The sequence below is a fragment of the Pezoporus wallicus genome, unplaced genomic scaffold (genome assembly GCF_028554395.1).
Source record: "Pezoporus wallicus isolate ANWC-B61680 ecotype Strahan unplaced genomic scaffold, APGP_CSIRO_Pwel_v1 contig_5416, whole genome shotgun sequence".
Lineage (NCBI taxonomy): Eukaryota > Metazoa > Chordata > Aves > Psittaciformes > Psittacidae > Pezoporus > Pezoporus wallicus.
Window position 1 is genome coordinate 1,254,674 of NW_026642898.1, and position 26,327 is coordinate 1,281,000.

At 42.6% G+C, this 26,327-nt stretch overlaps 1 protein-coding gene across 4 annotated transcripts in view; it reads left to right on the plus strand.

The window, feature by feature from the left end:
- RIN2 (Ras and Rab interactor 2) overlaps positions 1–26,327 on the plus strand; it is an 81,163-nt gene that overhangs the window by 12,094 nt on the left and 42,742 nt on the right. For all 4 annotated transcript variants that reach the window (XM_057433135.1, XM_057433134.1, XM_057433136.1 and 1 more), the window contains one exon: positions 18,124–18,216. In XM_057433135.1, coding sequence (XP_057289118.1) covers positions 18,160–18,216 — 57 coding nt within the window. In that variant the 5' untranslated portion in view covers positions 18,124–18,159. Of the gene's footprint in view, positions 1–18,123; positions 18,217–26,327 lie in introns of those variants that run through there.

Consider the following 26,327-nt stretch of genomic DNA (forward strand, 5'->3'; position numbering starts at 1 on the left):
CTTTGCAAGTAGGAGGAAATACAGTGGTCCTGCCCAGATGAAGTCATGGCCACCAACTATGAAAGAAAGGTGATTATTTCCCCTGTGATTTGCCTTCTGGGGCTATGGTTTTGGAAGGAAGGCAGAATGCGAAAGAATAGCGAGTTTTAAGGGTGGATTGAGTTCCCCTAGCTTAGTCACAGCAAGTCAAGTTACTTACTTGAGATTTGTGACTCCCCAGAGATTTGTGCAGGGGAAGCATCATGGCTGAGGTACAGAAGAAGAGAGAAATGAACTTGATGGTGTTTATTTTAAGAATGGTTGATAAACTTTGTTTTTTTTTTTCATGTTGCTGAATTTATACAAAGCAGCTGTATAAAGATAACTGGCACCAGCTGTAGAAGCAATAAAATAATGCTGTTAAGTCTTGAAACTGTGGTATGTAACCACAAGAACTATTTTCACCATTGGCAGCTTTCTCTTTATTATCTCCAAAAAGAGAATGATGGGATTTGTTAAACAATTTAATTTTTCATTTGTAAAAGGACCAAGTAAACCTGTATCCCAGTATCCCTAGTCCTCGCTCCCCATACACAATGCTAACCAATGTTTTTTGCTAGCAGTCATGGTAATCTTCTGATACCAGTGTGTCAACAAGAATTAAACTAGAAAAGACCTTGACATCTGACTGCTGCCTCACTCTTTCGGTTTGATTGCATTTGATTCAGATGAGAAAGAAAAAAACAAATGACACTAGTGGACTGTTTATCTGATCTGTGTACGTAATGTAACCCCTGATACAGTAAACGTGGAGTCACCAATGTGTTTTAATTCAGAATGGTCTGCTGTTGTCAGTACTTTGACCCAGTTTCACTATTTCAACAAATGAGGCTTGCTGTCTTTTGAAATGCTTATTTTGAAACACTTTGTCCCAGGAGAGAGGAGAGAGAAAACAAACTGTTTATACAAGTAAACTAATAGTGGAGAATCAAAACACCCACACTTGTTCTTCAGGAGTTCCCCTGCTAGTAGTTTCTACGAACTCATAAATACAGTGAGGAAAGAGAAACTTCTAGTAGTAATCAGATGGCTTTCTATGTGTCTGCTGATGCTGCCAAAGAAGCAAAGTTTGGCATTGATGTTTCCTGTAGCACTGGGGGGTCAAAAATAGGAGGGAAAACTGTTCATCCCCAAATCTAGGGGTGGGGAGGACCTTCTTTCTTCCTTGTCTGAATGAAGATAGCCTAGAAGAGGCTTTAAGCCTTTCTCTTTACTGTAAGAGCCAGTTGCTGGCATAGCATCAATACCTCCTTCTTTATTTATGGAAGTGTATATGTCCTGGTATTTTGAGGGACTTGAGGAAAGCAGCAGATAGGTGAGTTATTGGGGTGATGATCTTGGACCAACTTAAATATAAATGTGATGTTGGAAGAAGGGGGGGGGGGAGAGAAGACTGCTCAAGCTCATGTAAAATGCCAAATCTTGTAGATGTTGCGTAATACAATGTACATCTGTCCTTTCAGGATCCTTATTCAGAAAGCTAGGGAGAAAGGTGTAGAAAAGGAGAAGAGCTTTAGCAGGAAGTAAAAAACAGTGGAAACTAAAATGTGAAGACAATTGGAGTGGTGGATGGAAAACTTCCAGATAGAGGGAAGAAAGCTGACAAAGTCATGGGGTTTCACCCTGGAGGGTCAGCTGCAAGGGTAAGGGCAAGTTGCATGTACAGCCTGGGGTAGGGGAGACTTGTGTTGGTCAGGATAAACAGGGTGCGAGAACTAGTGATGGACAACCTGATGGAAAACGGGAAGTGGTCTGGGAAAGAAGCAGTAATCTTTGAGTTGTTGATGAATTGCAAATCAGCAGTGACAGAAAGATGATGGATGTACCAGAGATGGTTATCAGAGGGAAAAGTTACAGGGAGAGGTCAGAGGGAGCAATTGTCATCTGAAGGAGAATCAAAAAGAGCGGCATAGGACAGGAAGGGTGACCTGTGTTTACATGACTTTGAAGTTACACAGATTGAAACCTAAATTAAGCTTGCTTGAGGCTAACTTTGTCAGTCGCATGGCCTGTATATAAAAAACAGGAAGAGGGGTGGAATTAACTGGGGACAGATACTTCAGCAGCCTTCAGCTCTGAGTTTCCTGGGTTTCACTGGTATGTGTCATAACCTTTTTGTTTCCACAATTTTTTTTTTCCCCATAAAGAAACAGGTTGGAAGAAGAAAATATCAAAAGTGTTTATCAGAATAGTATGTCATGTTTGGCTTTCTCATAGATTTGGTGAAAGTAGATTTATAAACTAAATTGTAGATGCTGAATATTTGAGGATCTGAAACCCCCTTGTCCCTCAAAAAGAAAACATCTCCCAAATTAATTTGCCCAGCTCCTGAAATAAGCAGTATTGTATGAAAAACCACAATCAAATTAATATTTCAGAGCATAGTTGATCAAAGTCGTGGGTGAATTTTCTCATAAAACAATCACTCTCTAACCAGTCTTATAGTCTTGATCCTTATGGGAAATGTACAGGTGTTTCATATGATTTTGAGGATTTAAGCTTCCTAATTTTTCCAAATAGGTTAGATAGGGGGAATATCTTGTATTATGGTGTCTGTAGTTGTTGTTCTGAAGAGCTGTTAGATTGCCCTATTTATGCCTCTGCCCTGCCCCCAACCAGATCCTTGAACAGGCAAGAAATAAAGACTGCTCAAATGAAGCTTGTTTTTCCCTGGGATCGTGTGTGTGGTGTTTGTTGTTTTTTCTTCTTTTTAATGCCTAGTGACATTATGAAATAAGTCAAGGCATTTCATCTCCTGGGATATGTATATGGCATGGCTGAAAGGACAGTAAGAACACTGTGCTTTGGAGTTTATCCTGCTTGCTGTGTTGGCACACTTGTACGACAGTGAACTGACTCACAGACATGGCTCAGTCTGTTTTTTCCGCTCTGTATAGTCAAATTGTGCTTCAGGAACAAATTACACATTCTGAGCTTGATGGCAGCCTTTTAATATAGGTTAGCAGCACTGTGTTGTACTAGTGCAGAAGGTGAGTCTCTAGTGGATTATCTCAGTTCACACCAGTGTGTCTCTAAAGCCAAAACAATGATGCAAGCTTTCTACATGGAGTAGCTTGTCAATTCATTGCTAATGGATCCTCTCTAGGTCAGGTCAGTGAGAAGCGGTATAGGTGTGTTTTGCTCTCTGATATATTTACTTGGGAGGTCTGTGTGGAGAGCAATGAGTTTGGTTTGATTAAGTGAAAGATTTTGTGGTGTTTTCTGTGCACAAAGCAAAACAAATAGATCAAGACATAAACACTGTTCTTTTAAAGTTCTCTAGTGAAAATATTTTCTTCATTGAGAAACAAATATTTTGCTTGATATTGTATGTAAAGTTTGCTGGTTTTGTATGCTGATTCTAACAAGGGTTGGAAAGGGCTTCCAGATGTTAGTCCAGCCCTCTTCCCAGTCAGATCAGGGTGCTGGGGACCATGACCCACTGAGTTTTTGGTATCTCCAAAAGTGGAGACACCTCAGCCTCTCTGGCTCCCTGACCCACTGCTTGAACATACTTGTGGTGAAAGTCTTTTTCTCTTATGTTGAGTTGAAAGCTCCTGTGCTACACTTTGACTCGTCTCTTGTCCTTCTATTACTGTGCTTCTGAGAAGAGCTTGGTTCTGTTCTCTACCCTTTCCCATTAGGGAGTTGTAGACAGCTTGAAGATCTCTCCTAGCAGAAAGCATTGGAGAGCAAAGGAAATCTCACTGAAATGAGCCAAGGGGTGTAACATTCTTTGTGGTTTGGGGGTTGCCTGTATGTGTCTCTGGAAGTGAGTTTTCTTCTCACACACTTTTGATACTCATTCTTCTTTTATGTGGTCTCTTTCTGGTTTTTTTGTGGTATGTCCCAATCCTGATTACACCTTTCTTTCCTGTGTATACGCACTGACAACAGTAAAGCACTATCATGTGTCACCCCCATCATTACAGTATGTGAAACTCTGTCAGTGCTAAGTGGCTTAGTCCTTGAAAAACTGCAGAGAAGGGGGTGAGGTAGGGCAGTACTGTTCCCAATTTTCATGGGAAACAAAGAAAAATTGTACATCAAAGTTCTCACCCAATTTGGGATCGGTTTCTTAAATCTTGAGAGTGCATTAACCACTGGGATGTGTTGTCTTAGTGGAACTGTAGATGTGGTCAAAGGCAGCACATGCACTTCCTGAAATCACAAAACCATCTTTCTCTTCTAAAGATGACTCTAGATTTGTCTCATTTTAGATGCACATGTAATCTGAAGTGTGATTCAAATGCTCTCTTTGCTGTTGGACTAATTCTTTTAGAAGTGGCTGGAGGATAAGGTAGCAGCAGGATTTGTGAAGCAAGCCAACCCGGGCTGCTGGCAGTGTGAGCCTTGGCACTAGCCAGTGCTGCAGAATGAGGTGGCAGCTTTCTCCACTGCTGCAAGCAGTGAATCACAGAATTATAGAATAGTTAGCGTTGAAAGGACCTTGAGATCATCCAGTGCCAAACCCCCTGCCATGGGCAGGGATATCTCACACTAGACCATGTGACCCAAGACTCCAACCTGGCCTCGAACACTGCTAGGGATGGAGCATTCACAACTTCCCTGGGCAACCCATTCCAGTGCCTCACCACCCTCACAGGAAAGAACTTTTTCTTTATATCTAACCTGAACTTCCCCTAGTTTAATTTGAACCCGTCACCCCTTGTCCAGTCACTACAGTCCTTGATGAAGAGTCCCTCCCCAGCATCCCTGTAGGCCCCCATCAGATACTGGAAGGCTGCTATGAGGTCTCCACGCAGCCTTCTCTTCTCCAGGCTGAACAGCCCTGACTTCCTCAGCCTGTCTCCATACAGGAGGTGCTCCAGCCCCTGATCATCCTCGTGGCCTCCTCTGGACTTGTTCCAACAGTTCCATGTCCTTTTTATGTTGAGGACACCAGAACTGCACACAATGCTCCAGGTGAGGTCTCACGAGAGCAGAGCAGAGGGGCAGGATCACCTCCTTCGCCCTGCTGGTCACGCTGCTTTGGATGCAGCCCAGGATACGGTTGCTTTCTGGGCTGCGAGCACACGCTGAAGCCGGCTCATGTTCATTTTCTCATCGACCAACACCCCCAAGTTCCTCTCCTTGGGCTGCTCTGAATCTCTTCTCTGCCCAACCTGTAGCTGTGCCTGGGATTGCTCCGACCCAGGTGTAGGACCTTGCGCTTGGTTTGGCTGTCACTCTTGCCCTGATGCTACTTTTCGTATTGTTAAGGTAACTTAACCTGCTGGCTAATATGTAATCATGTAAGTGAGAACTCTGAGGACAGTAATGTTGAGCATAGGCTTGCACAGCTGTAATATCCTGTGGGTTGTGTGTTGTGGGGGATGTGTTACTGTGCAGCTCCCCAGTACTGTGAACATAGTGTTTGGTATAGAGCCCAAGTTTATATAGTCTACAAAATTATCATTTAATAAATATGCTGATAGCTTGAGTAAACAGAAAAAAAAGGGTGAAATTGTTCCTAACTAGTGCTAAAGGTTAAACTGAGAAGTGGCCCAGGTGGTTACATGTCTTAACAGTTTTTACCAAGTCAAATATTAAGCCCTTATCACAAATTCAGCTGAAATAAGGTTACTGTATATTTAACTGTCTTAACTCATTACACTTGGAGGAAGAGCAGCTTGTGTACTGAAGAGTAGCAGCTACTGTCCCTAGGAGCTATCTGAAAAGCAAGGTGTCAAGCGTAGTATGTTTCTGATGACCTGATTCTATAGCTAATAGGTAAAACATTAGATCAGTGGGGGTCCAAGAGCACAATTCACATACTTCTTTTGAATGTGTCACATGGAAGAGGAGCCCAAGGTCAACACCGGAATAAGAAAATGCTGTTTGTTCCCTCGTGAATCATTGCCTTGACATCTCATGCTGTGCTGAAGTTGAGGTACACAGCAAATGAAACTTTTGGCATTTGTATTCAACAGTCCTAGGGTGAACAGTGAAAGCTTTTAAGTAGTGCTCAAAATAACAGACATGCTCAGTGACTTATGGGTTTCTCACAGTCTCTTCTTGCATACTATTCAGTGAGCTTTATACTGAACCTCATTCCAATACTTGTGGACATCAGTGGAAATCTTTGTTGTTTTTATGAAACAGGATGTAGATGCGTAGGCTCTGTCTACCTTGTGAACAATGCTATTAACAACAGAGGTGAACAAAGGATAATCTTTGCAAAACATTTCGTAGGGAATAACGAAACAGTTGCTTGCAGTTATAAAATATTTATTTTCTTATTGGGTGGGACCTGTTAAACAGATCGGTGGTGCAACAAGCACAACTAGAAAGTGCTATTGTGTTGTAATTGAAAGAAGCTGTGTTTTGTCACTGTTCAGTGGTGTACAAACTGTTTAATATTAATTTTTTAAACAGTGAAGAGCCTAAAAGATATTGTTATCTATTAATTGAAAATAAAAAAACCTGAAAAAACAACACAGCTTTTGCAGTTCTCTTAGGGTCACTTTCCTATCTTGTAATCCATGATCCATGGCTAATTTTTACTTATAAGGTCGTACAAACAGCTTTTAGTTCTGTGTCGTCATGTTTCCCCCTCCTCTCTTCCTCCAACCCCCCCTTTTGTGTGCTCCTTTGGGTAAAAATAATCCTTTCTAATTAATTAAATGAAGAATTTTTTAAAAGCAATTTGGTTTGCCCTATCTCTGAAAAGGGAATTGCTTTTACTGGAAATGGCCTGAAACAGCTCAGTATTCTTGAAAACACTGAGCAAAATGAGCAAGAGCTCTGATGAAAGAAATGCTTTGCCGTACTGAAGAAATGCTTTGAAATAGGAGTTGAACATGTTTTCAAATGGAGAATTTAGCCATCTGATGTTTGTAAACCAGTTTAGACCTGATCATGAGAGCTAGAAATGCAATCTTTACTGTTTATGCTAACCTAAGTAGTGATATAGGACAGTACACAGAGTGTGGTGCCTGTTTCACTGCCTCTGGTACCATATACTGAAAGTACATATTAGCACTTGATGGACCTGAGAGGAGGTGCAAGTGCAGAATGCTATAAATAGTGTGCTTGACTGTGCAGAGATTTTGTGCTTCTCTTATCAGACTAAGAACCAGATAAAATTAATTCCTGGCTGTTGCTTGTAAGTTTCTGAGATACTACAGCAGCATATGGGGAGTTTGACATCAAAATGTTATTTTGTTTAGATCATTTTAAACATAAGTTATGTCCAATGTTAGAGGAGTGGGCTGGAGGTTTTCTTTTTCTTGAGGCAGGTGAACATGGTAACATTTCAGGTATATATGTTGCAAGGTTTCAGGTTGCCCAGTGAATTTGAGGCACCAGGAATCCATTTTGGTCTAAAACCAGTTATTGTAAGCATGGACCATCAGTCACATCATCCTGGCATTTATGTGTGGCTGGCCTGGCTTCAAATTCTTCTGAGTTTGAAAACGTTTGATATGTACCTGTTACTCTTTCTAAAGAGCACCTTTGTGGTTTAATGGAAGAACTGGAAAGGCTAACTTCAGCTAGGACAGCTTCTGTTCCTGTGCTCTCCCCATAGCCAGGGAGCATAGAGGCAGGTTTAGAGGACCTGTGTCAAGTGTGCGTGTCCTCCCTTTCTGAAATAAAGTCCTTGTTATTGTCTACTGATGCAATATAAAACTCTGCAAAGAAGAAGTAGGGCATGCGTGGGATTAATCCACCACAGGAAAGAGCCACGGACTGTGGCAAATAAGCAGTAAACTACAAGGCACCATATTTGTTACTGAATTTATTATTGTTTCAATCATGCATACCTCAGCCATTAGGCAAAGATACCTTGTATACAAGAACCCTTTTGCTGTAATATGGATGTAAGTTCAAGTTACATTTTCTCTATTACAGTGTTGCAGGATTTCTTTTCCTCTAGATTACAGATTCACAGAATGATCATAATGGAGAATAGTGATTATGAAATAGTCTGAGAACAAACAACTGCCACACAGTAGGTTTAAGAATGTTGGTGTACAGTTTGGCAAGTCATTAAAACTGTAGGTAAAGACATCCCTTTCCTTCCATCAGGCTGCTCACTTTAGCAGGAAAACCTTATTTATACTTATTCCCCTGCCTTATGCAGTTTTGCAGATCTGCAGACATTGCATGTGCATTTAATAAACAATGGCCTATACTTCAGGTGCTGATTCTTGAAAGCATGCTGCGGTGAACTGACCTAGCTTTCAGTAGTCAGTGTGCCTTTGGTTTTGGTTTGGGTGTGCTGTTTTATTATAGTGTATATCAGTAACTAAGTACAAAAGAGTAAACTGTAGAAAAAGATGCTGTGCAAGGTGCAGCTGTCTAATACCAGAAAATGGTATCTAATCACTTTAATCAAGGGAATGTTTGAGTAGCTAGAAGCGTTCAAGCTCACTGAACCAGTAGCTGGTCAGGTGTCTGCTTCCCCCTTGTTGCATGGAGGAACATTCTGGCAGGGTTGTCAGAGCTTTGCTTGGTGCTGCTGTCTGGCAGAAGGGAGAAGTTCTGATGTGAACACTGAAACCCTTATTCTTCTCTGGGATTAATGATACAGGAGAGAGGGGCTTTCTCCAGGTAACTAAACTAACAGCCTGCTGGGCTTAACTGTGGATTGTCAGGTGCATCTCCATCTGAATGCAGGTGCTGTAACCCATCCCTTGACTTACTGCTTCCATATGAATTTCAAAGCTTCTCCAGACCTTGAAGTTATATTGTAATTCAAGCGATTACCTTTACTTTCTTCTTCCAGGAACTGCAGCTTGGTGTTAAATGTTTTTTAGGAGGTTTAAAAATGTATTTCTGGATATTTTCACTTTATTATTCCCTGGTTTTGGCAGGAATAACAAATGGAAATTTTAAATACTGGAAGAAATTCTACTGTTGTGAAATATCCAGGCCAGGGAATTTGGGAAGAATATGGACCTTCTGAAAGAGTATCCAAATTGAAGCCAATCTCACAAATATACTTTTCTGACATGTCTAGAGGCAAAATGACATGAATGCATCAACATACAATCATTCTCTTATAGGAGATGTGGTAGTATCCTTTACAATTAAATGCTATGCCAAAGCAAAGTACTTGGGGTTTTTATTCCTTTTCAGTAATGTGGAAAGTATGCCGTGGGAGCAAGCAGGAAGAGGTTGTTTAGTGGAAGAGAGGAAGAGGAAACTGTTTTGAAGGGGTGCAGAGACACAGCATAATCTTGTTGGTAACGTGCCATGTTCAGCAAAGCTTAAGGATTGGATTTTTTTAGGCATTCAGTGTCTCCCTAACCGTAAGCTCTTTTTGGAAAAAGTGATACAATGTCTGTTCATGGCAGTGGGAGCAGAGTCAAGCCAACTCTTGCATGCTTTTCAGATGGGATTTTTCAGATGCTTTAATTTCTACATTTGACTTCAGCATAGATAAAAAGTGGCTGGACAGCTGTGAGAGAGCCAGCAGATCTATCCAAAAGCTAATGGTACTTAAAATCTCTCCTGAGAGTGCCATGCTGAAACAAGCTCAAATTAATTCCTGTTCATCTTTTAGTCTCTTAAAAGGCTGCCAGTGAATAGGAAGAAAGGGGAATAAATAAGCCTGTATGGAAAGGGTTGGTTGAGGCAGGAATGATGGTTAGGTGAAAGCAGATGTAGAAAGATCAATGTATAATTTAGCAGTGATGTTCCCACTGTAGATTGTCAGATAAATATATCAAACCATTCATGGACTGGGTCACAGCCTCTGAAGATCTGAGTTTGTCCAGGTAGCAGTTCCTTAAGTAGTTGCTGATATTTTATGGCTTAGCACTTAGTGAGGTGAAGGAGTCCTTGGGAAGATGGCTGTGATTTTAACAGCACTGTTAAACAGGATGAGGAGCATTGATGCTTCAGGGTGCAAATACAGGTGTTGGAAATTATCAGCCAAAGAAACTGAAAGTGGCTGTTGCCTGCAATAAGCAAACAAGTGGACATTGTTGGGAGTTGAAAGGTAACTTTTGCATGATAACGTGATGATAATTTGCATGATAGTTTGATATCTAGGAGAATATCACTCTAAGTCAAAGCTATGAACAGGAAGAGGAGATAGTAGTTGCCAGCTGTTTATTTTGGGACAGAGGACTTACTAGGAAAAGAGCAGCCATACTGTGTCCAAGTGAGGGCCCATCAAGCCCACTATCCTCCTGGTCATGAGGAGGATATGAGGTTATAACCCTGCAAACTCTTCACTACACCTCCAGATGCTACACCTCTTTAGAGCATTATTCTGCCTCCAGATTCACAACTGCAGCACCCTGCACACTGATGTGAGACGATGCTGCATTGGGCCCTGGGTAGGTTCTGGCTTGTCTGCCCAGGAGTGGCTGCCTGCTCAAGCTGCCCTGGCTGCATGCATGTAGGGTAGGTCCCAGGGATAGGGATGCTGCATGGTGCAGGCCATGCTCTAGGGGCTGGATCTCCTGCCTGTCTGACTTGAAAAAGTGTCAGTAGGAAAGGGGTGAAAGGCAATAACTTTGTGCCTTAGTTCAGGGGAAGCCTCTGTTTTGCGAAGTCTCTGGATCCCTTGGGCAGATCTCAAGCCTCAGCCGTTCCTCTTACATCTACTGTTTTGCCATACTCTCTGTCTTCGTGGGGGCTGCTGGAGCCCAGAGCTGGGACATCCTCTGGGCAGCCCTCTGGCAGAGCAGGCTTCAGTGGAACTTGCCTCTTACCCTGTTGCAAGCCGTAGGGCAGTGACCCTGCAGGAGAAGAGAAGGCTGCTTGGAGACCTCAGAGCAGCCTTCCAGTATCTGAAAGGGGGCTATAGGGATGCTGGGGAGGGACTCTTCATTAGGGACTGTAGTGATAGGACAAGGGGTAACAGGTTAAAACTTAAACAGGGGAAGTTTAGATTGGATATAAGGAGGAAGTTCTTTACGGTGAGGGTGCTGAGGCACTGGAATGGGTTGCCCAGGGAGGTTGTGAATGCTCCATCCCTGGCAGTGTTCAAGGCCAGTTTGGATGGAGCCTTGGGTGCCATGGTTTAGTGTGAGGTGTCCCTGCCCATGGCAGGTGGGTTGGAACTTGATGATTTTATGGTCCTTTCCAACCCTAACTATTGTATGATTCTATACCGTCCCAGCCTCTAGTGGGTTTCTGCACAGGAGATGTCCAGAGCCATGTGTCACTGTAGTGATCCTCAATGATTGTTTGTCCTGTCCTCTCCCAACCCATGGAAATTCAGGTTGGATTAGCATTGAGTGCAGTGAGAGACAACGATTTTGGCTGAAAGATGGGACTATGACTTGGCTGCTTGTGTGTAACTCCTGTTTAATACTCGGGCTGCTTGAGTGACTGTCCTGGTACAGAGCTTGAACAAAACTGAGCAAGAAGGAAGGCAGTTGTACAGAGTGAGCTTCGTGCTCTGCCACGGCTGCTTGCTGCTGTACCGGCCCAAGAGGAACAAGTATTGCTGCTGGAAGACATAGTGCCTTGTGCTACCTGTGCCAGCAAACAAGGCTTGAGGATGGTGGTGCCTGATGTGACAAATGTAGCAACTGAAAAAGTGTAAAGTGGTGTGTCAGCAGTTGGATGTAACCAAACCTCATCTCATTCATCAGAATATTTGCACATTATTTAATTCTGCTGGTTGCCTTTAGCGACCTTGTGTCTTCCTTTCTTCTTTATGGGAAGAGTGGTAATTTCCTTGGAGGAATCAGTGAGAGGTGTGTAACTGGCAGTGCATTTCCAATTTTGCAAAAGGCATTAAGAGGCACACGGGGAGGGGGGGGGGACGGGGACGGGACAGTGAGCACCTGTGATCTTATCACTGGTTTTAAAAAGTCAGTGTTGCATCTTCCTGCTTCCCTTTTAGTTTTTGAAAAGAACATTGTTTCCTGAACAGGATTGCAGTCAGTCATGGCCCTTCTGCCTGTGTGGGTATTGAGTGGCTGCTTGTAAGGGTTGGGCTTTTTTTTTAACCTCATTTTAGGCAAAAACACTGTTTTTCCCTGACAGCATCCTGGTGGCAACCAGGCTTTCTTCAGGGGATTAAGCTCACACAAACCCATTATGTTCAGGTAGCAGAGATAAAAATAAAACCAATGCTTTAAGAAAAAGTAGGGTGTTCAGGGAATGTTTGTCATTTCCAAGCTTTTTAAAATGTTTAATTAAAATGGCAAAGCAGGGAAGTGTCTCCGTAAACAGTGGCTTGTCATTTCTGCCGTATGCATTATTTGTTTTCTACGAGTAATGTGCCCTTGCGTTACTGGAAATAAAAAAAAAAAAGACTAAGACTGTAAACCCTTTCGGCAGCCAGAAGAATGATGAAAGTTAGAATCCTTTTTGCTTAATCCCCTTGCTTTTTGCTTGTGAATACAGCTGTGCTAACACAATGCAACATTTGAGTTGAGAGGTCTGCAAAGTCCTGGCACCGATGACAGTTTTCAGACTGAGGCTCTTATTTGATGGATTTTTCAAAGTGATATTGTGCTCAGTTGTATCCATGTCCCTGGAAGGAGGCTTCCAGTTAACTTCTCAGAGGAAATACTTTCAAAAGGAAAAGTTTAATTTTGCCAAGAATCAGATAAGGTCAGAGTAATTAGACAAACCAGAGCTTTGTAGATTAGAAATGAACGCAGTCCTCTCCATGGAGTAGTGCGCATGTGCTAGGAGAACAGGAAAATGAAATGCACAAGGAAGCTTCAATTTGCTGAAAGTCGGAGGTTCTATGTATATATCTTGGCATATTCTCAAGTGTAAGATTACATTTTAGAAGTATTTTTCTTCCCATTAAAAAAAGGAAGAAAATAAACTGTATTTATTCCTGTTTCTGGTTTCCCGTTTAATCCACTGGAAAATGAGTTCACTGGCTTAATTGTAAATATAGTTTTAAAAAATTACTATATATTTATAAATTGCTATTGTAATTTGATTGTAATGCAATGCTAATTCACCATAGGTTTTCAAGTACCTATGGTTTACTTAACTTCCATGCATTTCCATTATGAGACAGAAGGGATTGTATTTCAGCTCCTCTACTGGTACTGGCAAAGTGGGTGGCCTAAGGAAGGACTATGTTGATGGGTATCAATCAGCAGCATTAGTCTTCTGACATCAGCTGACCTTCCCTAGTTTATATTTAAAGTCTGGTGTGACATTTTTTCCTGTTCTGCCTTGACTACAGAACAGTAAACCCCTTTTGTTTGCCTAATTTCTGTAGGTGTCTGGGCACAGTGGTTGCATGGCCTTCACAGATTGAGAATGGAAGAGGACAGCCAGTTCCTCCAGTGGGTTAACTTAAAATACAGAAAAAGTGGGTTCCAGTCATTCTGTTGGTCAGCCAGCAAAACAAATGCTGCAGATATCTCTTCTTCCCTCAGTGATGGCATGAATGGAGTCTCTTCACTATATCCTTTGTCAGTATTTGTAAACAGAGACCTCTTTTCCTCAGTCAGATCTTGTTAGGTTGACCAAGAGATCAGAGATTGTAGTTAGGAACTGAGGAACAGAAAGCTGATGCAGTTGTATAGCCTCGGTTCCTTAGGAAACCAAGCAGAGGTGGAGTAAGAATGATGATGGCAGGGACTTTTTAAGTTCACCATATCACAGTGGCCCTTGCTTTCCAGCTCAGGGGAGAAACACAGACTGTCTCAACTTTGTTAAGACTTTTAGCTAAGGAAGATGGGATGGTTTGCCTTTTAAAAGCAAGATTGGAATGAGAGGATTAAAAGGAAGGATCCTGAGAAGTCCAGGAAGACTGTGATTGGCATTACTATAGTTAACTGTAGGAACATAAGATTGCAAGAGGAAGAAAATAGGAGCTGTTTTGACAAGAAGTCAGAAGTCTTGGTTACATCCAGACACCGGAGTGGTGCTCTGGCATTCCTGTGTAAATGAAAACCAAGAAAATGAAAACCAGAAGGGAATGGCAGAAAGAAGATGAAAAGCACCAGGATTTTTTTTTTTTTTAACGTACAGCTTGCATGGGTGTCAGCATCCATGGAGTAGGACTGTGTTGCAGAGCAGGCAAATCATTCCTTCTCCCTGCCCTGTCTTGTCCTTCACACACACACACAAGCTTTGTCCTGGATTAGAAGAGCTGTGGGAAGATAGCGCTGCTTGGAGCAGGGATTTGTGCTGCTGGGGAGGAGCCACCCAGCCATGGGAGTCTTGTACCTGCTGCCTTTTGTGAGCTGAGGGCTGTGGAGACTGTTCAGCAGGCAGAGCACGTGGCTGACTGCGCACATGGCTGGCAAAGGTCACCTGAATTATACACTGGGTTGGCTCCTGCAGCTTGGCGACATTTTCAGATGGGTTTCTGAGCAGTCACTCAGGCAACGTCTAAGCAAATCTATGTACACTCTCTGCCTCAGTCCTTCAAACACAGAGGAAGGGGAAAATCCTCATCTCTGATATGTACAGAAGATGACGGGCTTTACTGTCTTTCTCCACCCAGCTTTCCAGTCGAAGAAGGGAGATTTTTCCCTTCTGACAACCTTGTACTGTCCAAAGTCAGCAAAGACAACTTCAGAGCAGTGGGATTTCAGTTCTGGATCTGAATAAGCATCAGATGTGGACAGCTGTGTAGAGAAATGGAGCCTTCTTGACAGCAGGTTCATTTCTCTGCAGCCGTTTCCATGCATTAAGTGGAGGTACCTCTGAACTTTGGGGTGGGAGGCGAGTAGTAGCCTACCCTTACTTCTAGTGTGGCACTCGACCCTCATCACCTATTTTACCAGCAGGTCCTCATGTCTATTTTTGTATTGGGTGGCCTAAAAAAATAAGGCATATGCTTCAATAAAAGCCACAACAACAGTGTTTATGTTACCCTCAGTCAGTTTGAAGTCGCACTGTAGCGAGAAGAGGTGGCATGGATTGACTCACATGTAGAGAGCTGAGAAGAACAAGGATTTGAGCTCATCTGAGGCTCAGAGTTATGGTCATACAGTTAGTAATATTACATAAATAGTAACAATAATAGCAGCTATGGAAAAGTTTAGAGCTTCAGAGCCTCTTACAGGCAAAATAAGCAGTGATCTTGTTTGAGGCTTTCTTCTGGCTTGGCGACATACTGCTCTTTGGAGGGCAAACTGTGTTTGTATGTTTGCGTTCTTCTGTAGTGTGGAAGTTTATAAACTTCCATTTGAAATAAGAGGAAGGTTAAAATCTTGGCATATTCTTATTTTGGTAATAGGGTTGCATGCAGACATCCTTGTAGTTAAATTAAAAAAACTCCAAACTACTAAAGCCCCATTAGATTTGCTGTGAAGGGGTGGCTGATTGCAAATGGAATGATTAGTGGCTGAGATTAGAGATGCACATACAACTGCTCATAAACTCCTAATGTGACTCATTGAAAATCTCTGGGTTTTTCTTCCTGTTGAATTGAACTTGGTGTTGTCATTAGAGGATAGCATCAATTTGGAAAGTTCAATTTTTATTCTAACTCCTTTTTTGATTTCTTGGGTCTCCCCCCATCTCAAGTCTTTAAGGTGCAAATTCCCCTTTTCAGAATTCATTGAAAGAAAACATTTTTATTTTATAATTAAAAGGCTCTTATATGGCAACCTTTAGATTGTTTAGAATAGCCAATATCAAATACTGAAAGTCTTTAAAGTGTCTGATTTTTCTCTGCTGGGCAGAGAAGAGATTCAGAGCAGCCTTGTGGAGAAGGACTTGGGGGCGATGGTTGATGAGAAACTGAACAGAAACTGGGTTCAGTGTGCGCTCGCAGCCCAGAAAGCAACCGTATCCTGGGCTGCATCAAAAGGAGTGTGACCAGCAGGGCAAAGGAGGTGATCCTGCCCCTCTGCTCTGCTCTTGTGAGACCTCACCTGGAGCATTGTGTGCAGTTCTGGTGTCCTCAACATAAAAAGGACATGGAACTGTTGGAACAAGTCCAGACACTGGAGCACCTCCTGTATGAAGATAGGCTAAGAAACTTGGGGCTGTTCAGCCTGGAGAAAAGAAGCTGCGTGGAGACCTCAGAGCACTTCCAGTATCTGAAGGGGGCTACAAGGATGCTGGGGAGTGACTCTTTGTCAGGGCCTGTAGTGATAGGACAAGGAGTGATGGGTTCAAACTGAAACAGGGAATGTTCAGGTTAGATCTAAAGAAGCTCTTTACTGTGAGGGTGCTGAGGCACTGGAATGGGTTGCCCAGGGAAGTTGTGAATGCCCCATCCCTGACAGTGTTCAGGGCCAGGTTAGACGGAGTCCTGGGTGACATGGTGTGAGGTGTTCCTGCCCATGGCAGGGGGGGTTGGAACTAGATGATCTTAAGGTCCTTTCCAACCCTGATTATTCTATATTTCTGTGATGTTCCCCAAGTGGAACAGCTGTTCTGTACCCTTGTGCATGTGACAAATGAGGACACAGAGCTAAGGAGGAAACCCACCTGGGAATCCACTTACTTCACTGGACTTCATTCTCTTACTGGTGTAATCAAGTTATTTAGGCAGACTTTAAGCAATATGGATTAGAATGCTTTAGAGCTTCATCAGGAATGCATTGCTTTAAATATGCTGATTTACAAAGATAGTTTAATTATTTCCCCCCTGCCTTCCCCCACCCCCTGCACTGGTTTTGGTCTTCTCTTGGTCATCCTCTAGTGTCTGGCTTTCACAAGAATGCAGAATTCAGGATTTTTCTTGCAACCCATGAAGTCTGCAAACTCTGCCTGGAAAATGAGCTGGCTCCTGAGCTTCCTGCCTGGCTGCTCTTTAACCAGAGTCTAAGTGGAAAAATGTGAACCTTTTGTTGTGGGACCTGTGAAAACAGCGTGAACAATTTAAAGGTTCCTGCTACTTGTTAAAACCAACATTAAAAAACGTTTCTTTTCTCCTGCTGCTTCCTCTCACTGTTTTCCAGTGCTTGTGCTTGCTAGGTCTTTTCATTTAACCTTTTTTTCTTTTAAGCTCCTCTTTCCTCCTTGGTCCTATTTACCTTTGTTGATGCCTTCTTATAAGGCATTGGAAGGAAGGAGAACTATGTGTGTATGTGTGTGCCAGGAGGGGAGTGTGTCAAATGTACTTTTTTAACTGTCAGCATTATCTGTCCCAGCTGCATTGTTTTCCTCAAGCTCCATCTGCAGCCAGGCCATTAAACTTGTTTTTCACTGCTGCTCGCTGCCATTTATATTTTATTTTCTGCTTGTATCAAATCAAAAGCTGTATCTCTAAGTCTGTATAGTTTTGCACCTGCAATATTTGCCTTTTAGGTAACTGAAACTTCCAACTTAACTACCTGCTATTGTGTCAGTAAAGGTGTGAGCAAGGAGAAGAGTTAGGTTATTTAAATGCAATTATAAGCTCACTGTTAAAAATCCTAGAAGGATGTTTTAGCCATAGAATTTGGCTCCTGTTTAGTTCAGAAGTTTGTTCCCGAATTACTTGTGTGAATTAGTTGTGACCATAGAGGATCTCTGCTATCAGCTGAACATCACCCCCATAATATTTCTCCTCATGAGCATATGTTCTTGGTATGCGTCAGTAGGTTCATCTGGGTGTTAAACTGTTCAGTTTACCTGATAATGGAAAATACAGCTTCTCCCTAACTGGAACTTCAAATGTCATTTTTGGAGGGGGGTTTTCATTGGTTGGTGTTGAGGTTTGGTTTCATTTCAGTGTTCTGTTTGTGTGGGTTTGCTGGGGTTTGACTGTTTGAGATCTTTTTTGTAATAATATTTTATTTTACCTTCATGGTAATGTGCTTTCTCCTTTGTGGGTGACTTTTATTCCCCCTCCCTCCCCCCCGTCAGCCCCTGTAACATTGTAGTGTTTGAGAGCAAATTGTAGTGACATCCAACATTTTGTTGTGTTTGTAATGCAGGCTGAGGTCAAACAAACAAAGCAATCATTATGTTTTAGCATTCTTTTTTTAATGAGTACATTAAATCTACTCACAGCTACAGGATCAGCTGTGGAGAGAAGGAAGAAACATGAAACTTGAAGTAGCACTGTCTTTTTGAAGCGATTTATGAACTAATAGTAGACTAAAGGGATATGTAAGGACTGTGGTAGGAAAAAATGGTACCGTGTTGTTGTCAGAAAGGGTTTTGGCAGAAGACTTGTTGTGACTGTTTCTGTGGCTTAGAGGAATTTCCTACAGACTGGACTAACCATAAAAAAAATGTCTCTACTTTTAGGAGTTCAAGACATATGGTGGAGTCTTCCTGGTGAAGATGTCATCTTTAAGAATGAAAGCCCATTGTCTGGACAAAAGAGGAAGTTTCTTTAAGGTAAATGGGATATTTATGCAGAGCATAAAATGCATAGGTTTGTGTGAAATGAGTGCTGCAGAATGTGCCATACAGTCTGTGATAAGTAGCAAGACTTTTTGGTAAAATGGGAAGCACTTATTTGAGCATCTCTTTTTAACAGGTGGCATTTATGGCTAGATTATCACCCAGTTACTTCATGTGTATATTGTTTTCCTGTATACCGAATAGAATATTTAGTGTAAAACAGCTTGTGGCTTTCTTTGCTGCTAATGCTGCAAACATAAGCTTTGTTATGCACAAGCATTGCAGCGCTCATAAACTGGATGTGTGTTACTTAAAGTTGCAGTACAGGTTTAGAATTTCCACTATTGGGATTGAAAATTGGTTTCATCTCCTTGCCTATTTTAAGAAAAACTGGTGGGGCTCCTTGTTTGTGTGTAATCTGAACATGCATAAAATACTATCTTTGTATTCTCAATGCCTGTTTCGGTCCATTTTGTGTTTTGGTGGTTTTGGTTTGTCTGTAGGTTTTAGTTCCTTGGCTTTTTTAAAGTCTAACTGTATCTTGGTTAAAACCAACAAGAAGCTGGTGCTTAACTGTAGTCAAACACTCAAAAACCCAGCAAGGCAGATGTCTGTGTCTTTGGGTGTCTACATACTTTAAAGGGCTCTCATGATTCTTCCCCTAAGGTACCAGCCCAGTTTCTTGGATGATACAGGCACTGAAATATAGTAGTTCTGTTCTGGCATGGATGTACTCATAGAGAAAAACCAGAAATAATTCCATGTAGTGTTTCTGTGTTCTGGGGCAGTTTTGAGATGTCATGTAGCTTACAGCACACTTAACGCAGCACATTTCAGTGAGAAATACATTTCAGGTGTGAGCCTTCTGTTTTCCCCCAGCTCCTTTCCATCATGGAGTACAGCTGATGCATGGCAATATACTGAAGGGGCTGGGAAGGCAGGATGCAACATGTGCTTTCCTGGGAAAACTTATGCCCCTGAGAAACACCCAGGGAGTACAGGCAGAGGCCTCTCCAGACTTGAGGTGGTGCTCAGAGGTGTAGGGAGATAGAACCCTTAGTTGAAGCACCTTCAGGTACTCCCTGGAACTCTTTAGAAATGCATTTTTCCCTGGTCATGAACATTCAATTTTAGTCCTGCTAACCTCATCACAGCTGGAAGGTGGAACCTGGAGAACCTCATCAGAAAGTACATAGTTCAGATTGACTGCCTGCAGTCATTGGGTTTTGTGTGTCTTCTGTGACCATTCTCGCTTCTGCATAGTTATAAATCACTTCCATCTCTGGGAACTTCTGTCAAGGATTGAACTTCATGGCTTAATTTTGCTTTTTCCCAGTATTTCCTGCAGGGTTAACTTACAGGATCTGCTCCAGATTTGCTCAGTTGTAGCAGCTTGGCTCAGGCATGAACACTGCAAAATAAACATGGGTCATTGTGTTCTCTGTTCAGCCTCCTGCTCTGTGTGAGGTTTGTTAAGGGTTTGGAGGATCAGTCACAGGACTTTCAGGACTGCAGTAAGCTTACTGGTTTCTAGGGGAAAGTGGAAACATGTTTTATATGACAGAGAAAGACTTTATGCAGTAATGCTGGAGAACCGTCGTGTTTCAGGTTGGCATGGCAAAAAGCAGAGGTGCAGTAGAGGTTATCAGTATGGTTTTCAAGATGACTGAATCCCATTAACTGTTTTATTTCTATGCAGTAGGGGAGTTCTGGAGGCAGTGCTAAAGTTAATTGTGGAGAAGACTGTAGTTAACATTTTCTTCCAGAAAAAAAATGGTTAGTTGAAGTGAAATATAGTTAATAAAGCCTTCATGTGCACTGTGTGAGTACAGCCGTGAGCACCATATGCTTCTAGAGAGCAGGACAGGGAGAACAGTCTCCAGGCAGTGCCATGGTATTGTAAGTATGCTGACCTATCAAGCTGTGGTGTTCTACCACTGGCCAGGAGGGTATGTGTATTTTTCTGATGCAAGAAAGAGAGTAAACTGTCACATAGACGGGCTTGGAATTGAGGCTAAATATACAGTGTTGAACTTTTCTGTTCTGCGTTGGAATTTTGCTGTTTATATAGTGACAGGGTCACAGGGCTGTCTTGTTAGGCACGGATTTGCTCTGAGGAGCAATCAAAATTTATTGGTGCTTCTGAGCACTGAATTAACTTGCCTTGATTGCTTCCCATAGAGTATTCATCACCTGCTGTAACTTCTTCCAGTGAAAGATGCTAATAACTGCTGCCATCACAGCTTATATTAAGACAAAGCATTCTGTTTTCTTTTCCTAGTACTGCCACAAATGTGATTGACCAGCCAAAGCTCTACGTAGTGGCAAGCAGCTGCCACCTTACTGACCATTCCTAGCTCCTGCCTCCTCTACTGCTCCTAGTGCACTGTATTCTCCTCACTGGTTCTGTGCCACACATTTCAGCTGTTGCTGTTTCCATTCCCTCTGTTTGTCCTGGGACAGAAATGCTGTTCTTTTGCTGGCTGAATCTTACCCTTATGCTCTGGAAGGATGCAGGGAGGGGTGGGGAGTGGTGGAGGGCTGTGTGTTCCAGAGGGGAGAAATACACTCAAAGGGGAACCAAGCACATGGTGGCTAGTGCCTTTAGCACACGGAGAGTAATAATGGCCACTGGTGCTGCGTGCAGGACCAGTTTCTGTGTTAGCAGCTTCATTCTGATGACTGGAAAAAGGGAAATATAACCCCCATTTTCAAGAAGGGGGAAATGAATGACCCGGGGAATTACAGAGCAGTCAGTCTCACCTCTGTGCCTGGCAAAATCTTGGAGCAGATTCTCCTGGCAGGCATGCTAAGGCGCATGAAAATCAACAAGGTGCTTGGTGACAGCCAGCATGGCTTCACTAAGGGGAAATCCTGCCTGACCAATTTGCTGGCCTTCTATGATGGGGCTACAGAACTGATGGACAGGGGTAGAACAGTTGATGTCATCTACCTGGACTTGTGCAAAGCGTTCGACACTGTCCCACACGACATCCTTGGCTCCAAATTGGAGAGATCAATTTGATGGATGGACCACTCGGTGGATAAAGAACTGGCTGGATGGCCACACACAGAGTTGTGGTCAATGGCTGAATGTCTGGCTGGAGACCAGTAACGAGTGGCGTGCCTCAGGGATCGGTGTTGGGACCGGTCTTGTTTAACATCTTCGTCGCTGCCATGGACAGTGGGATTGAGTGCGCCCTCAGCAAGTTTGCTGATGACACCAAGCTGTGTGGTTCGGTTGATACCCTGGAGGGAAGGAATGCCATCCAGAGGGACCTCGACACGCTTGTGAGGTGGGCTGATGCCAACCTCATGGAGTTTAACCATGCCAAGTGCAAGGTCCTACACCTGGGTGGGAGCAATCCCAGGCACAGCTACAGGTTGGGCAGAGAAGAGATTGAGAGCAGCCCTGCAGAGAAGGACTTGGGGGTGTTGGTTGATGAGAAAATGAACATGAGCCGGCTTCAGTGTGTGCTTGCAGCCCAGAAAGCCAACCATATCCTGGGCTGCATCAAAAGGAGGTGGACTAGCAGGGCGAAGGAGGTGATCCTGCCCCTCTGCTCTGCTCTTGTGAGACCTCACCTGGAGCATTGTGTGCAGTTCTGGTGTCCTGAACATAAAAAGGACATGGAACTGTTGGAACAAGTCCAGAGGAGGCCACGAGGATGATCAGGGGACTGGAGCACCTCCTGTATGGAGACAGGCTGAGAAAGTCAGGGCTGTTGAGCCTGGAGAAGAGAAGCTGCGTGGAGACCTCATAGCAGCCTTCCAGTATCTGAAGGGGGCTATGGGGATGCTGGGGAGGGACTCTTCATTAGGGACTGTAGTGATAGGACATGGGGTAACGGGTTAAAACTTGGGGGAAGTTTAGATTGGATGTAAGGAGGAAATTCTTTCCTGTAAGGGTGGTGAGGCACTGGAATGGGTTGCCCAGGGAAGTTGTGAATGCTCCATCCCTGGCAGTGTTCAAGGCCGGGCTGGACAGAGCCTTGGGTGAGATGGTTTAGTGTGAGGCGTACCTGCCCATGGCAGGGGGGTTGGAACTGGATGATCTTAAGGTCCTTTCCAACCCTAACTATTCTCTGATTCTGTAGTACTGTTATAGTGACACACAAGCACATTGAAGGGTTTGCTTTATGTGTTGCATGTTTTTTTTGTCTTAAGGCAGTCTTACCAGGGCAATCTTTAGGATACAAATGATCCACAGTGTGTTTTCCTCTTTGGCTTGCCTAGAGCTTCATGTGGTGAGCAATAAACAGGGTGTTCTGGTGGCAGGAGCTGCTACTCAGTTTTCTTATATCTCATAAGCACAAACATTAACCCTATTTGATGCCACTCCAAAGCCGTAGAGGAAGAATGGTCATATTTCCAGACTGTGGTAAGAAACTGTCTCAGTTCATAGAATCATAGAATAGTTAGGGTTGGACAAATATGAGGAGTATTTTTAGGTTATCACTTCCCCTGTGCTAAATGGTGTCAGTGGGAGGACTGTAAGCGAGTGCCAGTGTCAGATTCTGAAGCCTTGGTATCTCCTTGTGTGAGTAGTTCTATGTGGAAAATAGATGCTGGAATAATTATTTTGTGTGCCTGCTGTTTATGGTGTCATGGTTGCAGTTACCTGGAATGATTAGGAATGCAGTATACCTGAGCAATTTCGAGACACCAGACTTGGAAAGCCACAAGAAACACTGTGAATTAAGAAACTAAGGTTGTCCTAAATTTTCCTAAGGACAGCCTGGCAGGGGAATAGTCTGAAGAACAGTGGGAATAAAATATGCCTTGAAGCTATGTTTTCAGGCCTCTCACAATCCCTGAGAAGCTGCACTGTTGGACCACTGTTCTGAAACTACAGCGTCAGACTGGAGACTGGAGGCAGCCTGTGTATCCAGTGTGTGTGTGTGCACACTTTGTATACAGTGAAATTGCCTTCTCTTCCTTTTCCTCCCCCCACGTTTATAAAATTGTGGCAGCAGTTACGTTTGCTACTGCTGGATGGGTGAGCAAAGAAAACTCTTGGTACATCAGATGTTCTCATTTTAACTTATTTGAATTTGCCAGGTCTGTCTGTGTTTTGGAGATGTAGTGCTTAAAATTACAGCCTTTTACCCGTGCTGACCTGTACTTCAGTATGCCCATCCAGATGGACAGACTGTAGTGTACTTCTGCATGTTGCTCTCATGTTGTTCTTGTTACTTTACAGTTACCCCAGAAACCTTTAGCATATTGGTATGCAGTTTCACAGGACACTTAAGTCCTCATAAAGAGTATCTTACCATTCCCAGCAATGTTTACGAGAAAATTCATTGACAAATAACAGTGGGAAACTCAAACTTTTCCTTCTGGCTCTTAAATAGCTCCCATTGCTGAAGCTGGGGCTTCCATCCAGCTCTTTTTGTTTGTTTGTTTGGTTGGTTTTTTTTTTCTTTTTCATGTTCATTCTTTTGACTGTTGGTACACCCGGAAAACAGGATTCTCCCAATTTGATGAAGAGCAAAGGTCTGCAGTTTTATGGCTGAATTCTCTTCATACCTTGCAATTGATGAAGGCTCAAAGTTAGCAAGTACTGAAAGAATTAAGCGAAGATGGAGTTAGGCTAGGGCAATTCTGGAACTGAATAGCTTGCCAGTGGTTACAGAGGGAGTCTGTGGTATAGCAAGGAACTGAATATATGTCTCTGACAAATGTGCTTTTTACTGAACCATCCTCATTGTCATCCAAATGTTCCAGTCTTTACTGAACTGGCATCAGAGGTTTTACACCACTAATGCTCTCCTGTCCCAAAATCAAACATCAGGCAAAGCTTTGTTGCTTACTGAAGAATAAGACAGTATTGTTAGTGGTCTTGAGAATCCATAGCTCACTGTGCAGAATAACCAGAAATTGCAGCCATGTATCAAAATATTTGATTGTGTTCAATCCAGCAAGAAGTCCAGAAATAGCATTCCCAGTTTAGCTAATCTCTGGCACTTGGCTATCTCATTGCACAGGGTGCTCTTTTGAGGGTTGCTATGCTCTGCTTATCAAGACACAACGGAAAAGATGTGATTCTAGAGACCTGCATCCTCTTTGGTAAGAATGAAAGATGCGATGCTGACAGGAAGGGGGGTGGGAAGTGCTGAGGCTCATTTGTCCAGTCTGATACTAATCCTTGCTCTCCTCAGCCTGTGTTCCCTTGCCAGATTGGAAGCCCTGATCTTACCTTTTCCTCTTTATCAGTTGTAAATCTCAGGGCTTGGAAACATCCTGCATGAAAGATGGCGGTTTTGGTAATTCTCTGTACAAGCCTGTTTACATTTCAGCACAAAACCCAGGAAGTTGGCTGCCATGCAGTGATGGATGGGTGATTTTTCTAAAAATGTCCTGAAATGGACAACAAATCAAAGCCACCCGTCTTCCTCTTGGGACTAGGGAACTTTATTACTTGGATGAGCAAGACCATGGCTCTGCTGGCCTTCTGAGGGAAACACGGGTCTGTGTCTGGTCCTGGGCATGTACTTTGATGCACAGCAGTGATGCATGTATAGACAGAGCATATATGACAATCAAATATATGTATTCTGGGGAGAGAGCACTGGTGAGCTGAGTTATGTTTGGTCTCTGTGTAGGAATGATGCTGTCACCCCTGCCAGCTACTGAAAGCTGTGATCAATCTTATTGAACAAATAACCAGTTGACAATAAGCATAGCGTTAAACATTATGAAAGAAAACATTGTGGTTCAAGATTTTGCATTTCATTATTTCCTTCATGGATTTTAGGAATGTAAACAGTATATGAGTATTTGTGGCAATCTAATGTTTAGGATGGGTTTGGCTATGGAATACTGTACTGAGCTGCTATGTGAATTCATGCAGAGTCATAATTATTACTTGGGTTTACAGTGGTTGTATTGTACTTTCTTTTTAACTTGCAAAACAGTGCTTTATCAGAAGTAAACTCCAAAGGAAAAACATTAACACAAAAATGTCAGTTTGTTATGTTATATAAGGTCTCCCTTTACTTTCAGGGTTTTTTCTAATATTAAATAGTACATCACCTGAGAAGGTGTCATACTTGCAAACATTTATTTTCACGTAAACGTCTTATTTCTGTAGCATAGCATGGTAATAACTGTTTCAATGGTCCTATATCATCTGTGGCCAATTTTTTCAATTTTTTTTTTTAAGCCTTGAGGTTTGTGTATGTTTTTTTACAGTAACAGAAGCCTCTGACAAATATATCCATCCACTTCAGCTGCATTTTCCTTTGGAAACTGCTTCTTATGTTCTTGATTTCAACTGGTCAATGGGTGAGGTTTCCCCATTATTTCCAGCAAAGTAGGCATCCCACTCTGAATAGGTGGCAGCCTTCTGCTGCTGCTTGTTTCCTCAGGGTTAGATCTAATAACAGTACGCACCGAGGATCCTTCCTGCATTTTGTAGAGACATATTACTAACAGCTTATCTTGTGTAACGCTAATGATGCGTCACATACAGTGCTTGTTGACCAGAAATATCTTGCTCCTAAATACTTCAGAAATTGTCAAAATCATGAGTACATGTTATGTTATTTGATAGTAAATGATTTGTCAGGTGCTGTTGTAACAATGTTTGTCAGTTAATTGCAAGAATACCCAAATGGTGCAACTCCAAAAGACTGTTTGTTTTTGGCGTTTTTTTTTTTTAAATCAGGAGAAGAGTAACTTCTTCTTTTTTTTTTTTTAACATAAAAAAGAATTTGGGGAAAATGAGTTTCATTTGCAGAAAGTATTGACAGTTTATTTAAAAAAATGAGATTTTAATTCCTAAAGATCAGTGTTTTGGTTCAGGTGTAGTACCTGCTGTCACGGTGGGTGGGGAGCGTGCTCTGTTCTATAGACTTGGTAGGTCATGGGGGTTATGTAGTATACCCAAGAAATGTAGCCGGTAGGAGCGAATGTGAGCGTAAGACCACTTGAAACATTTGAAATGTGCCATTTTGTTTCATTTCTCTTTAGCATTTTTTCTAAACACAGAAAAAAATCCTCTTAGGAAAGACAGCTTTGCGCAAGTTCTCTTCAAGGCAGACATACGAATTAAAAAGCATTAAGATTTCAGTGTTTTCAATATAAAGCTGTTCTGCAGC